We start from the raw sequence: 15,022 nt of genomic DNA, 5'->3' as shown, positions 1-15,022 counted from the left end.
GAGTAATATACAGGCACATTGAAACATTAAAAATATGGAATGGTAGATTTAGATTTATTATAAAGACCAGGCTCAAGCTTCATGAAAATATGCTGTTTTAATCAGAGTTTTTGAGAATTAATTATGTAATTTAGAATATATCTATACAAGAGAGAATGAGCTGGCCTCAAATTAAACATATCTTAGTAAGGACCTAATATGCATAGACATCAACATTTATTAAAGAAAATTTGTTTTTCTGATTAACAGTGACCAGGACAATTATCTATGTATGTACTACAAAAAGATAGTTTGGAATTCCATAAAGTTTCACATTTGAGGAATTTCACATTTTTACACATGCATAAACTTAAATATCAGTCCCCAAGTAAAATAGTAATTACCACATACCACATATCCAAATAGATGTATATGTCAAAACATGAAAAATATTGATAACTTGATTCTCGTTAGAACTCTGAACAATATGTTAGTTAGGCAAGTGAAGAGTAAGCTATCACCAATAAAAAACTGGTGAAATGATTATGATTATTTTTACATAAAATGAAATTTGGTCATAATACACTTGCCATTCCCATTGGAAGCAGCTATACTAAGAATGACAATAAAAAATGAGATGATTTTCTGTATTACTTTTAGAATTGAGTCTTAGTATATTATCATTAAATTTTATATATATAGCCCTTAATTATTTAGAAACTCTTAAGTATTCAGAAAGTCTAAAATTAGAATGTTAATACTACAATAACTTTTTAAAAGTCTTTACAGTATCAAATTATTTTAGTTAAACTTTTCATGTAAATTAACCATAAATTAGCTATAAATGTTTCAAATAACTCTGTAATTTGACATATATATATTACATAACCTTATGAAATAGTTAAGCCAAATAAAGTGATATTCAAGTTCAAACTTACAGCTCAATCGCCTTGTTCCACATGATAACATATCCAGAAAGTATGAAAGATTCAATATTTACAATATGTGTATTTCCTCTTTCTGTTCCAACATAGAGCCATTTACTCTGGAAAGGTAGATGACAGTAAGTAATTCTGAAAGAAAGAAAATTACAATTAAAATATCTAAATTTTATGTTTGGTCAGCATTATACTTTCCTTATACCTATCAGGTAGTGATAGCTATATAAACAATAAAATTTACTATACACTCAAGTAGCATTTACTTATTAGTAGATGATATAGGACATACAACAAGAGTACATCATTAAAAATAATAATGATAATAATTGCCACCATTAAATAAGTGTCTACTATGGGCATTAACATATATTATTTCTTATTCTGAAAAGAGCTCTCTGAGACAGATACATACTTCTATTTTACAAAGAGAAAACTGTGGCCACGAATTTCTATTTTTACTTGCAGAGGACTGATAATAAGTGGCAAAATAGATTCAAATACATTCCTATTTGATTGCAAATTAACATATTTCTACACTTGCTGTTTTTCTTCAGTAATATTCACTTCAAATAGAAATTAAGTACATTGGTAACATAAATTTCAACTATCAGAATTTGTAGCTTTGTCTATGTAAGATCATATATTATTTACTGTTATTTACATGCTTGGAAACTAAGTAGTATAAAGAAAACTTATAAGGTCAGAGATCTACTATATTATTCCATGGGTTTTGTTGTTGTTGTTGTTATTCTGCCTTTATCTTCACAATGGGCTTTCTGAGCAATTCTGGGAATCTGTTCTATAGCCAATGCAACCATGACTCCTATAAATGAAATATGGGAATTTACCAGAGTCTTCTATTGAAAGTGTATCACTCTTTCTAGTTTTGCCTACTCATGCTCCTTAATCACTCTTAAAATGACAAGTGCAGTAAGTTCACAGTTATCCACTGTGAGAACTCGTTACTGAATCATAATATTTCCTAGAATTCACTCACAAAAAAAGCCAGTAAATTGTTAGAAGAGCAAGACAGAATTTGAGGCCAGAAAGACAGACCAATATGGGAAAAAAAAAAAGGAATATGAATGGTAAATTTCCCCCAAAATTCTATCTCATATTTCTTTTTGTATAAGAGTAAACATCCAGTCTACTGAATTTATATTCCCAGTCTGGTTCGTTTAAGTATTCAACAGACTACCTTTCTAAATCAAACTGTACTGAAAAGTATTCTGCTAAAAGCACCCTGTACATTACATCCAAAAAACTAGAAATCCTGCTATCATATATGTACTCACAATTAATTGACAATCTAATTGAAGTGTAACCTATATGATATTGGCCAATTCTGATTAAAACCTAAAGTATAGAAGTGCTATCTCTAAGGGACATTTAATAATGTTCTACAGGAAATAATATGATGGTTATGTTTCTAGGCAATGAAGGGTCTATTTTCAATTCAATTAAATGCAAAGAGGAAACTCAAAGAGGATTCACTCTTCCTGAATCACAGACAGAGTAGAAAAAACACTAATTTCATAAAAGTAGACAAAATTTAGGAGTTCTAGTAGATAAAGAACAAACTTCAATATGACATAGTTTTTTCCAAGGTTAAGAAGAAAAATCTAAAAAGTGTCAGATTTCAGTAATGAGGGCTGAAGTAAGAGGCAGAATTCCAGTACAGAGAAACTTTACAGTACAAGAACAATGGAATACATGAAAAAGACCCAAAAAGGATTAGAACTGTTCATGGAACCGATATTACTTTTTCCCTCATTTTTATTGACAAGAAACTAGCCCTTTAATGACAGAAGGGTTTCATCTTATGTCCCATGTCCAACTGATGGGTGATGGTTAAACAACTAATATTTTAAAAATATTTGAACCCAACAAAAAACAGTATTATGATTTACTTACGACGCTTGACATGGGTGAGGGAGAGGGCATGATTACGCTTATGCTTTATATTTGATAACCCTAATAAGGAACTAATCAATACCTTATTGAATTTAATTTATTGCATTTAATAATTACACTTTCATTTGTAATGTATTTCCACCAGCATCAACTGCAAGATGAAAGATTTTTATGTTATGTAGGAACCCTGGAAACATAATTTTGTTCCGATATCCGTATTTACTATCGTTCTCTATAGTAAATCATCTAAGACATTGTTAGCCTTCCATCTACTTACCCATTAATTCAAATTTCACCAAATAATTTTTTATAATAAGCACTGGCAGAAGACATGAATAGACACTTTTCCAAAGAAGACATCCAGATATCCAACAAACGGATGAAAAGATGCTCAACGTCACTTATCAACAGGGAAATACAAATCAAAACCACACGGAGATACCACCTGACATTGGCTAGAGGGCTAAAATGAACAACTCAGGAAACAACAGATGCTATTGAGGATGTGGAGAAATGGAAACCCTTTTGCACTGTTGGTGGGATGCAAACTGGTACAGCCACTTTGGAAAACAGTGTGGAGGAACCTCAAAAAATTAAAAATAGATCTACACTATGACTCAGCAATAGCATTACTAGGAATTTATCCAATGGATACAGGAATGCTGATTCATAGGGGCACATGTACCCCAAAGTTTAGAGCAGTGCTTTCAACAATAACCAAATTACTGAAACAGCCTAAATGTCCATCAAGTGATGAATGGATCAATAAGATGTCATTTATATATACAATGAAATATTACTTGGCAATGAGAAAAAATGAAATCCTGCCATTTTCAGCAATATGGATGGAACTGGAGGGTATTATGCTAAGTGAGATAAGTCAGGCAGAGAAAGACAGATACCGTATGTTTTCCCTCATATGTAGAACTTGAGAAACTTAACAGAAGACCATGGGAGAAGGAAAGGGGAAAAAATAGTTTCAAACAGAGAGGGAGGCAAAATATAGGAGATTCTTAAATACAGAGAACAAACTGAGGGTAGATGGGGGAAGCATCAGGAGAGTAAAATGGGTTATGGGCATTGAGGAGGGCACTGATAGGGATGAGCACTGGGTGTTGTATGTAAGCTATGAATCACAGGAATCTACCCCCAAAACCAAGAGCACTGTATACACTGTATGTTAGCCAACTTGACAATAAATTATATTTAAAAATTTTTTAAACAAAAAAATAAAGATGATGCCAAAATTTGAAAAACAAATAAATAAACAAGTAAATTGGGCCACTATATTAAAAATAAAGTAACTATATTTTGATACATATTTTACATAACCACAATTAATAAAATCAATTTTCAAAGCTTAAAGTGTGTACAGAACTTTAAAGTTTTTTGCTTATCCTAACTTTTTACTTACTTTTATAAATTCTTTAACTTACATATAAATATAAGATATAAATTCCTGATCCTTTGGCTTTTATTTACATAGAAAAATACAAAATAAATATAAATGAAACTACATCTGGATTTCAAATTAATGACATTAGTTTATGTGACAGATGGATTTTTTAAAAATAAACAATTAACCTCACTATATGGATATGTTTCTGACTATACAGGTTCTTTTGAACTTGGTTTATATTTATTCCATGATTTCCTTCTACCACTTGTCTATACTTGAACAGTTTTTAACTCTATTCCATAGTATAACATTACATAGTTTTATAATCATTTTGCATAACTATATAACACATGTGCATAGTCTACTTCTATTGTTTTATTAATCCAGACAATTAAAATAACACTACTTGGTGCCAACACAACCATAAGTGCAAATTTAATTTCACATATTGGAACTGTGTGACAGTATTTTTGCATAAAGTCATTTGTTCAAATCACTCAGAATCATTCCATTAATGTGTTTATAAAAATAAAAATATTACAATCTAAAATTACTGTGGAAAATTCATAACTCCAAGAATATGCCTATAGCTCCTAATTCAAGAAGCTGTCAACACAATCCAAAGATGTATTTTAAAAAAATTAATGGTTTAAAATTATAGAGACTTCGCTGTATGAAACCAAATGGAAGACTTCAAGATCTAACATAGTTCAATTTTAGTCTTATTTTTTTATCCAGGTTCTAGATAAAACCTCTACTACCAGGCATGATAACCCTGGATGCAGTCCCTTCTATAATATTTATAATTATGCCTTACAACATGGTTATACTTAGAATCAGGTATAAATTCTGCATATTAAAAATACAAAATGCCAGAGAGGAAAGTTCAGCAGTTCTGAAGTAAATCTACACTTTCTGAGTAGTTTTGATGCCCAACCATAGTTAAGAACTACTAAATTACAGCAATAATTTTTAATCTTTAGTGTAAATAAATATCTCATTAAAATTCATGTTTTCACATTCAAGGCACACAAATTATGACTCCATGGACTTGTGATGGAACATATGACTGATACTTTAACCAGTAATCTCAGTATTTAATATTCAAAATGAAGCCCATAAATGAGCATGAACATCGCCTGGAAACTCAGTAGAAATTCAGAATCTCAGGCCCTACCTCAGAATCAGAAACTGCATTTTATGAGGAACCCCCAGCTTGGTCATGTACACTTAAATTTTAGTTACTACTGCCCTAGGTGATTCTAATACAGAATACCGACGAACAGTATTTATGAAATACTCTTGTGATTGAATGAATGCTGTTATTTTACACTTCAAGTTTTAAAATAAAAACCTAAATTACTAAGTTAGTAGTAGGAATAGAGCCATGTAGCTGTGTTCCCCCAAATTAGCTAAGGATGGTGATAATAAGAACCACAACAACAGCCAGGGAAAGAAAGAGAGAGCTACCCCTAAGACTCCTTCAGTATCTTGATTCAAAGACTGATACTTAGGATTTTTAGTGGAAAAACTCAAATCATATAAAAGAAAAAGTAAAGAATTAAAAATTCTCTAAGAAAAAGATTCTGATAATATTGGATAATGTTGCCAGCTAGAATTATAACACAAGAGACAAAATTAAATAAAAAACAGAAACTTTAGTTAAATTTCAGTTAAAAGTCTTAACTAACCAGATAATAAAATTTTGTTGCCTGTAATTATTTGGAAAACTATCAAAAATAAGTCAAAAATTTTTCAGTTTATTTTCAAATTGGTTTCCATGTAACACCCAGTGCTTCTCCCCACAAGTGCCCCCCACCATGACCATCACCCCCTTCCCTCCCTCCCCCTCCCCCTTCAGTCCATGGCTAGTTTTCAGTATTCAATAGTCTCTCATGATTTGTGTCCCTCACTCTCCCCAGCTCTCTTTCCCCCTTCCTCTCCCTATGGTCCTCTGTTAGGTTTCTCCTGTTAGAACTATGAGTGCAAACATATGGTATCTCACCTTCTCTGCCTGACTCTTTTCGCTTAGCATGACACCCTCCAGGTCCATCCACTTTGCTACAATGGTCAAATTTTTAAATAAGCCAAATCTTTGCAGTTCCATAAGGAATAACATCATGATTTCTGGCAAGTCTAAGAAACTTATTTTCATTCTCCTACAACAAAAGAAATAACATTTTCTTCTTTCATTTAAATTCACAGCATATTTGGGGGGACCTGGATGGTTTAGTTGGTTAAGCATCCAACTCTTGATTTCAGCTAAGGTCATGAAATGACCCATGGTTCGTGGGTTCAAGCCCTACATCATGCTCTGCACTGACAGTGTGGAGGCTGCTTAAGGTTCTCTCTGCCCCTGCCCTGCTCATACATGTGTGTGCTCTCTCTCTCAAGATAAATGAATAAACTTAAAACACTAATAAATAAATTCGTAGGATATATCAACTTCTGAATGACAGAACTGAGATAGTGGAGGCCATGTGGGGAGCAGGAATGAGGCATTGCTATCCCAGTCAGGATGATAAAAGTAGAAGTAAAATAAGGAGCAATAATTATACCCTATCCAGCAGTTACAAAGTGCCTCTCCCTATCTTCGTAGATGGTAAAGGCCAACAGGGAAATCTGAACTCCTATTCCAATCTGGCAGGGACAAGATGACATCTGTACTCCACTGCCAGAGCAATGTTAAAACAAGCTACCCTGAAAAGAAGGTGCAAAAAAGATCTACAGTTTCATAACATAATATACAAAATAACCAGTTTTAATAAAACCTTCTTCATCATACCAAGAAATAGGAAAATCTCAGTTTTAATGAAAAAAGGCCATTGATACCAACACCAAGATGATATAGATGCTAGAAATAACTGACAATATTTTTAAAAAGCTATCATAAAAATGCAACAAATTATAAATGAATTGAAATGAAATGTATGAACAGTCTCAGCAAAGAAACAGGAGATAAAAACCAAATGCAAATTTTACTACTAAAAAAAACAACAAACAAAATTTTAAAACCTATGGATAAGCTCAAAAGCAGAATGGAGGGTAAAGAAAAAAGACTCAGTGAACTCAAAGATAAAACAGTAAAAATTATCCAATCTGAACAACAAATAGAAAATAGATTTTTTTTCAATGTCAGAGATTCAGAAACTTGTGAAATAGAAATACAAGCTCTAACATACATGTCAACAGGGCCCCAGAAAGAAAAAAAAGAAAGTGAGACTGAAGAAAGTAGTTAAGAATCATGTCTAAAGTTTCTATATTTGGCAAAAAAAAAAAAAAAAAAAGGATTTAAGAGGCTGAGAAAAACTAAACAGGATAAACCCAAATAAATAGAGACATATCATAGCCAACTATCTAAAATAAGAAAGAAAATATCTTAAAAGCAGCATAATAGAAATAAAACCATAACTATAGGGGAAAATATTCCACTGATGGCAGATTCCTCACCAGAAAAACCAGAGGCCAAAAGGAAGTAGAACACTATTCAAGTGCTTATGAAAAACAACTATCAATACAGAATTCTATATTCCCCCCAAATATCCGTCAAGAATAAGGGAGAAACCATGACATTATTAGGTGAAGGAAGACGAAGAGTTTGTCACTAAAAGATAAACTCTAAAAGAATGGTTAAAAGGAATTCACTAAATGGAAAGAAGATCAAAGACATTTTTGAATGTCTAGTCTCAATAAAAAAATTACAGCAAGAGTAAAAATACAGTTAAATACAATATATTGTCCTTCTTCTCTTGAATATCCTAAATTATGTTTCATAGCTGAAGCAAAAACTAATACTGTCTGATGTAGTTTTAAATACAGAGAGAGGAAAATTTATTTAAATGAGGGAGGTAAAGGAAAATTAAGAAAGGAAATGTTTATACTTCATTCAATCTGAGAAACTGCAATAGCAGTAGATTTTGATAAGTTGTTTATACACAATGAAATGTCTACAGAAACCATTAAAAAGTGGAATGATAGAAGAGATACACTAAAAATTATAAATAAATCAAAATGGAATTCTAAAATAATGTTCTATTAAAACACAAGGCAAGAAAAAACATTTGAATGAAAAACAAAATAAGCAAACAACAAAAAATAAAGAACTTAAGCACTAATAATTACATAAATTGTAGTAGCAATTAAAATTGGCAAAGTGAATTTAAAAACTGCCCAACTATATGCTGTGAACAAGAAACTCACTTTGAATATATTGGCATGGTGGGCTGAAAGTAACAGGAAGGACAAAGATATATCATATAAACATTAATCAAAAGAAAGCAGTAATAGGTGTACTAATATCTGATTAAAAAAACAACTTTAGAGAACAGAAAATGACTGGAGACAGAGAGGGACATTATGTAAAGATAAAAAGATCAATTCACAAAGAAGACATAGCAATCCTAAATGTGCCTGTCCAAACAACAAGCTGCAAATTATATGAAGCAAAAACAGAGAAGAGAAAAAGAGAATCCATGACTCTAGTACATTTCAATACCTGTCCCCAGCAAATCAGCAAGGGTATAGAATTCAACACAATCAACCATCAGTCAACAGGAACTAATCAACCTTATTGAATAATCTGCCAAATAACAGCAAAATATTCTTGTCACCACAAAACATACACTAAGAATACCACATTTTGGGCTAAAAAGTAAACTTCAACAAATTTAAAATAATTAAGTCATATAGAATGTGTTCTCTAAACACAAAGAAATCACATTTGAAATCAAAAAAAGTAAGAGAAAAAAATCTCCAAACGCTTGTAACTAAGTAACACACTTCTATTCTATGGGTCCAATGAGTCATCACAAGAGAATTTAAAAAACGCAAAAAATATTAAGTGTTGACACAGATGTGGAGAAATAAAATGCTCATGTATACTGATGCGAATGCAAATTAGTACAGCTACTGTGGGAAAGAGTGTGGATATTCCTCAAAAAACTAAAAATGGAATTATCATATGATCCAATAATTCCACTAGAAGGTATTTACACAAAGAAAACAAAAATACTAATTCAAAAACATATATGAACCCCTATGTTTATTGCAGCATTATTTACAATAACCAACATATGGAAGCAACTCAAGTGACTATCCATAGATGAAGGGATAAAGATATGGTGCATGTGTATGTGTGTGTGCACACGACACACACACACATACATACCCACACACACTGATATATTACACAGCCATAAAAAGAATAAGATCTTGCCGTTTGCAACAACAAGGAAAGACCTAGAGGATATAATGCTAAGTAAAATAAGTCAAAGAAAAACAAATGCAATATGATATCACTCATATGTATATTTTAAGAAACAAAACAAATGGACAAACAAAAAATGTATAGAATTGTTGAATCATTATATTGTACACCTGAAACTAATATAACGCTGTATATTAATAATGCTTCAATAAAAGAGACGTATGTTAAGCTCTTGGAAAAAATACATTGAATTGATTGATGCTGTAAATACATGAAATCGAAACTGGTGAAATGCAGCTAAATCATTGCCTACTGGGAGCTGTCTGAACTCACCAGTAGAGTGAAAATTCCTGGTGAGGGTACAGCAAGTTTGCACAGTCTCTTACCCCCAGACAGCTACCAAAATCTACCCTCTTGAAACTTTCATTTCTGCTTGGGCACCAAACCTCAGAGTGCTTTGCTGATTAGTGTCAGGAGCAGCCTGAGGTGTGATTGCACCTGGTCAGGGAAAAGATGAGTAAACTAGATACACCCTAATGTGACTAAGGCAAGCAACATATAATTTTCTCCTAAGCAATTAACTAATAACTGACTACCCCCAGGGCCTGGACACCTTTGTAAAAGTCACTACTGCAATAAAATGTATCAGTCATCTTTGGGACTGTGAGAGCAGGCATTATGCCTCCTGAGAATCCTCTTTTTCTGGTAACTTTCTCTTAGAGTTATAAACAGCCTAATGACCCTTACTCATAAAAAAAAACCTGACCTTTACAATGCTGTTTGCCTCTTGGTTAAAGGTCGTTTCCTTAAGGCTAGACCTGAGGTTTTGTAAAAAAAAATAAATAAATAAATACCTATGACAACATGAGTGCCTGTAGCTAAGTTTTTTATGACAATCATTACTACTAGAATTGTAACTTCTGCAGAACCCATGTCCTGGAAAACTGTAAAAATTATCTATGAGAAATCATTTACTGCTCTTTCTGGTCCTTGTACCCTTCACGATAAATAAATCTAGAGAATCAGACAGAGCAGAGATGCCTGCCAGAAGGGCAGAGATGCCTGCCTGGTGATTGGAAAGAAACTTGAGGCTCTCACTCTCTCTAGCCGACACCGTCCATCCTTCAGGGGAACCCTGGACCTGCTGGAGCTGGACTCCCACAATTGCCCAGTGGAAATTTACATTAGAAAATACTTATATCAAAAAAAAAAAAGAAAAAGTTTCAGGACAATAACTAAGCTCCCACCTCAAGAACTTAGAAAAATAAGAGTAAGATAAACATAAACCAAGTAGAAAAAAGAAAATAATAAAGAGCAGAAATAAATGAAATTGAAAACAAAGAAGCAATGGAGATAATCAGTATAACAAAAAGCAGTTTCCTTGAAAATTTCAATAAACTTGAAAATTTTCTAGCAAGATTGAAAAGGAAAAAAGAGATAAAAGAATATTAAGAATGAAACAAGGAATATCACTAAAGATAAATAACAACTCTGTACAAATATATCCAACAGTGTAGGTAGAATGGACCAATTCATCAGGAAGCACAAATTGACACAATTCCCCAAATCTGAAGTAAATTAAGTAGTCCTATAACTATTGAGAAAATTAATTAATATATTTTTTTTAATTTCCAGTAAGGGAATCCTCAGGCTCAGATAGATTCACTAGTGAATTCTATCAAACATTTAAAGAACAACTAAAAATCTCCTCCAGGAAATGTAAGAGGGAAACTTCCAAATTCGTCCTATGAGATTAGCATTACCCTGATACCAAGACCAGACTCCACTAAAAAAAAAAAGAACTACAGGGCAATATCCCTGATGAGCATGGATGCAAAAATTCGCTATAAAATACTAGCAAACTGAATCCAATAGTATATTAAAAGGACCATTCACCACAATCACAATCAAGTGGGATTTATTCCTGGGTTGCCAGGGGCTTCAATATTTGCAAATCATTCAACCTGATACACTACATTAATAAAAGAAAGGATAAGAGCCACATAAGCCTTTCAATAGATGAAGAAAAAGCAGTTGACAAAGTACAACATCCATTCATGATAAAAACCCTCAACAAAGTGGATTTAGAGAGAAAATAACTCAACACAATAAAGGCTATCTATGAAAATCCCACAGCTAATATCACCCTAAATGGAGAAAACACTGACAGATTTTCCTCTACAGTCAGGAAAAATAAAGAGATGTCCATTCTCACTACTATTATTTAACATAGTACTCTAAGTCCTAGCCACAGCCAATCAGACAGCAAAAGAAATAAAAGGCATCCAAATTGGCAAGTAACACTTTCACCATTTGAAGATGACATGATACCCTATGTAGAAAACCCAAAAGACTCCACAAAAAACCCCTGCTAGAACTGATACATGAATTCCGTAAAGTCACAGGATACAAAGTTGATGTTCAGAAATCCATAAAAAAGAATGAAATCTTGAATTGCAACAACATGAATGAAACTAGAGAGTATTATGCTAAGTGAAACAAGTCAGGCAGAAAGGGAAAAATACAACTGATTTCACTCATATGTAGAATTTAAGAAATGAAAAAAAAAAGATCAACAGGAAAAAGAGAGAAAAGCAACCAAGAAACAGACTCTCAATTATAGAGAACAAATTGATGGTACCAGAGGGGACATGGGTGGTAGGATAGGTTAAGTAGGTGATGGATACCAAGGAGTGTACTTGTGATGAGCACAGGTGTTGTGTGGAAGAGTTGAATCACTGTATTGTAGACCTGAAACTAATAAAACACTGTATGTTAGCTACCTGGAATTTCAATAAAAAGTTAAAAAAAAGAATAGCTAATTGTATACTTTAAATATATAAATTTTAATTTGTCAATTAGAACACAATAAAGCTTGTGGGGACAAGGAGAATATGCTACACATTGATACTCCTCATGAATATAGACTAAAGTCCTTAACAAAAGATTAACATAGATTTAAACAGTGTATAAAAAGGCCAAGAGGGGCTTATTCTAGTAATGAAAGGTTAGCTCAAGTACATCGATGTAATTCGCCACATTAACAGGCTAAAACAGAAAAGTAATATTATCATATCAATTGATTCAGAAATAGGATTTGACAAAATTCTATACTCACTCATGATAATTTATCAAAAAATGGCATTAGAATATATTTTCTCAATTTAATAAAGAGCAGCTACCAAAATCCTGTAATTAATTTTACACTTAATGATGAAAGACTAAATGTCTCCCCCCTAAATGCAAGGATGCCTCTTATCATCACTTTTCTTCAACATGGTATTGGAAATTCTATCCAGCACAAGAAAGCAAGAAATGCAAATAATAGCATGTAAATCAGAAAGGAAGGAATAAAATGTTTCCATTTGCAGGTAATATGGTGATCTACAGAGAAAATCCCAAGGAATCTACAAAGAAACTCTTAGAACTAATAAGTGAGTTTACCAACATTGCAGCATACATAACTCAATGTGTTTCTACATAATAGCAATGAACATGTAGAAGGTAAAATTTTTAATGCAGTATCATTTAAAGGCATTCAAGATATGCTATACTGAGGTATAAATATTAAAAAATCATACAGCTTCTTTCTAAAATGTGCTAAAAACTATACAACCCAGATGAAAGAAATGAAAGATCTAAGTAAACAAACTGTGTTCATGTGTTTTAATAATCAACATAGTAAAGATGTTGATTCACATTTTTATAAAACTAAGGCAAGATCTTTTTGTGGTTTTATAGACATGCTTATTCTAAAATTTATATGGAAAGGCAAAGGCACTAGAATAGCTAAAGCAACTGTGAAAAATAGTAAATAGGTGGAATCAGCCAACCCCATTTCAAAACATAATACATAGCTACAGTAATCAAGACTGTGTGGCATTGGTAGAAAGACAGACATACAGGTCAATGGAACAGAACAGAGAACACAGAAAAGTAAACCTACTTACTATGTCCAACTGACTTTTGACAAATATACAAGGCAATTCAATGAGGTCAAAAAAAGATACTAGAGAATTGGATATCTATTAAGACAAAAATAAATCTCTACCAGAACTTTAAATTATGTAAAAATTAATACAAATCACACATTTACATATAAAATATAAAAATTAACAAAAAATAGGATGAAATCTTAGAGATCTGGGACTAAGCAATGAGTTCTTATATTTGATGAAAAAGTATAATCCATAATGAAAAAATTAATAAATTAGGCTTCATCAAAATTTAAAACATCTTCTCTATGAATGATTATGTTAAGTGAATGAAAATACAACTTTAAACTTGCAGAAAATATTTACAAACTACATATATAATAAAGGATTAGTATCTAGAATAAATTTTTAAATTCTCAAACCTGAATGATTAAAAAAAAAAGAAAAGAAAAGGCCTACAACTGAAAACCAATTACTTTTATGGAACTTAGGGGAGAATCAAACTCTCAGGACAAACTACAACCAAAAATCTTTACATAAGAAGGAATTTTTAGGGAAACCAAAAAACAAGGGAGACAAAATATCAAGGACACTAGAGATATGTGATATATATCTTCTTTATCCTTATATACATTTTAAAAAACCTAGGTTATTTCTGCATCTGGCTAGTGTGAATAACATCACAATAAACATGGGTGTGTATATATCTCTGATTTCACTTCAGATACATATCCAGGAGTGGGATTGCTGGATCAAATTGGCAGTTTAATTTTTAATTTTTTTAGGAATCTCCATAATGCTTTCAATAATGTCTGTACCAATTTACATTCCCACCAATGGTGTATAAGGGTTCCCTTTTCTCTACACCCTCTAGAACATTTGCTATCTCTCATCCTTTTGATAAAAGCCATCCTAACAGGTGTAAGGTTATTTTATGGTTTTGATCTGTATTTCCCTGATGATCAGCAATATTGAGCATCTTTTCATACTATCTGTTGCCTATCTGTATGTGTTCTTTGGGAAAATGTGTACCAGATTTTTTCCCTGTTTTTAATTGGATTTTTTGCTTTTTTGCAATTGAGTTCTATGCATATTGTTTATATTTTAGATATTAGTCCCTTCTCAGTACATGGTTTGTGAATATTTTCTCCCATTTTCTAGGTTACCGTTTCAATTTGACTGCTTTTTTTGCTGTCCAGACACCTTTTAGTTTAATAAAGTCCCACTTATTCATATTAACTTTTTTGAGGTAAAATTGGTAAACGGTTGGTCCTTAAACAATGAAAGAGATACAGATGCTGATCCTCCCATGCAGTTAAAAAACCATGTATAACTTTTGGCTTCCCCCAAATTTAGCAACTAATAACCTACTGTTGACTGGAAGGCTTACCAATAAGATAAATAGTCAACTAACACACATTTTTTATGTTATACTCTTGCAATGAAGTAAACCAGAGAAAAGAAAATGTTATTAAGAAAATCATAAAGGGGAGGGATTAGGATGGCAGAGTAATAGGGGGACCCTAGGCTTGCCTGATCCCTCAAACACACCTATATCAACATTAAATAATTTTGAACACCTAGGAAACTAATCAGAAGATTAAGAGAACAATCTGCATTATCTTGAGGTGGCAAGTGCAAGTGCAGA

The 15,022-nt window shown here is 32.3% G+C and overlaps 1 protein-coding gene across 1 annotated transcript in view; it reads right to left on the bottom strand.

Annotated features, from left to right (window-relative positions):
- The window catches only part of STXBP5L (syntaxin binding protein 5 like), a 361,836-nt gene that overhangs the window by 223,694 nt on the left and 123,120 nt on the right, over nt 1–15,022 (bottom strand). Inside the window, exon 7 of the mRNA XM_029939407.1 lies at nt 918–1,052. Within this exon, the coding sequence (XP_029795267.1) occupies nt 918–1,052 (135 nt within the window). The remainder of the gene's footprint in view (nt 1–917; nt 1,053–15,022) is intronic.

Source organism: Suricata suricatta, chromosome 5 (genome assembly GCF_006229205.1).
Source record: "Suricata suricatta isolate VVHF042 chromosome 5, meerkat_22Aug2017_6uvM2_HiC, whole genome shotgun sequence".
Classification (NCBI taxonomy): domain Eukaryota; kingdom Metazoa; phylum Chordata; class Mammalia; order Carnivora; family Herpestidae; genus Suricata; species Suricata suricatta.
This window is presented reverse-complemented; position numbering and strand designations above follow the sequence as displayed.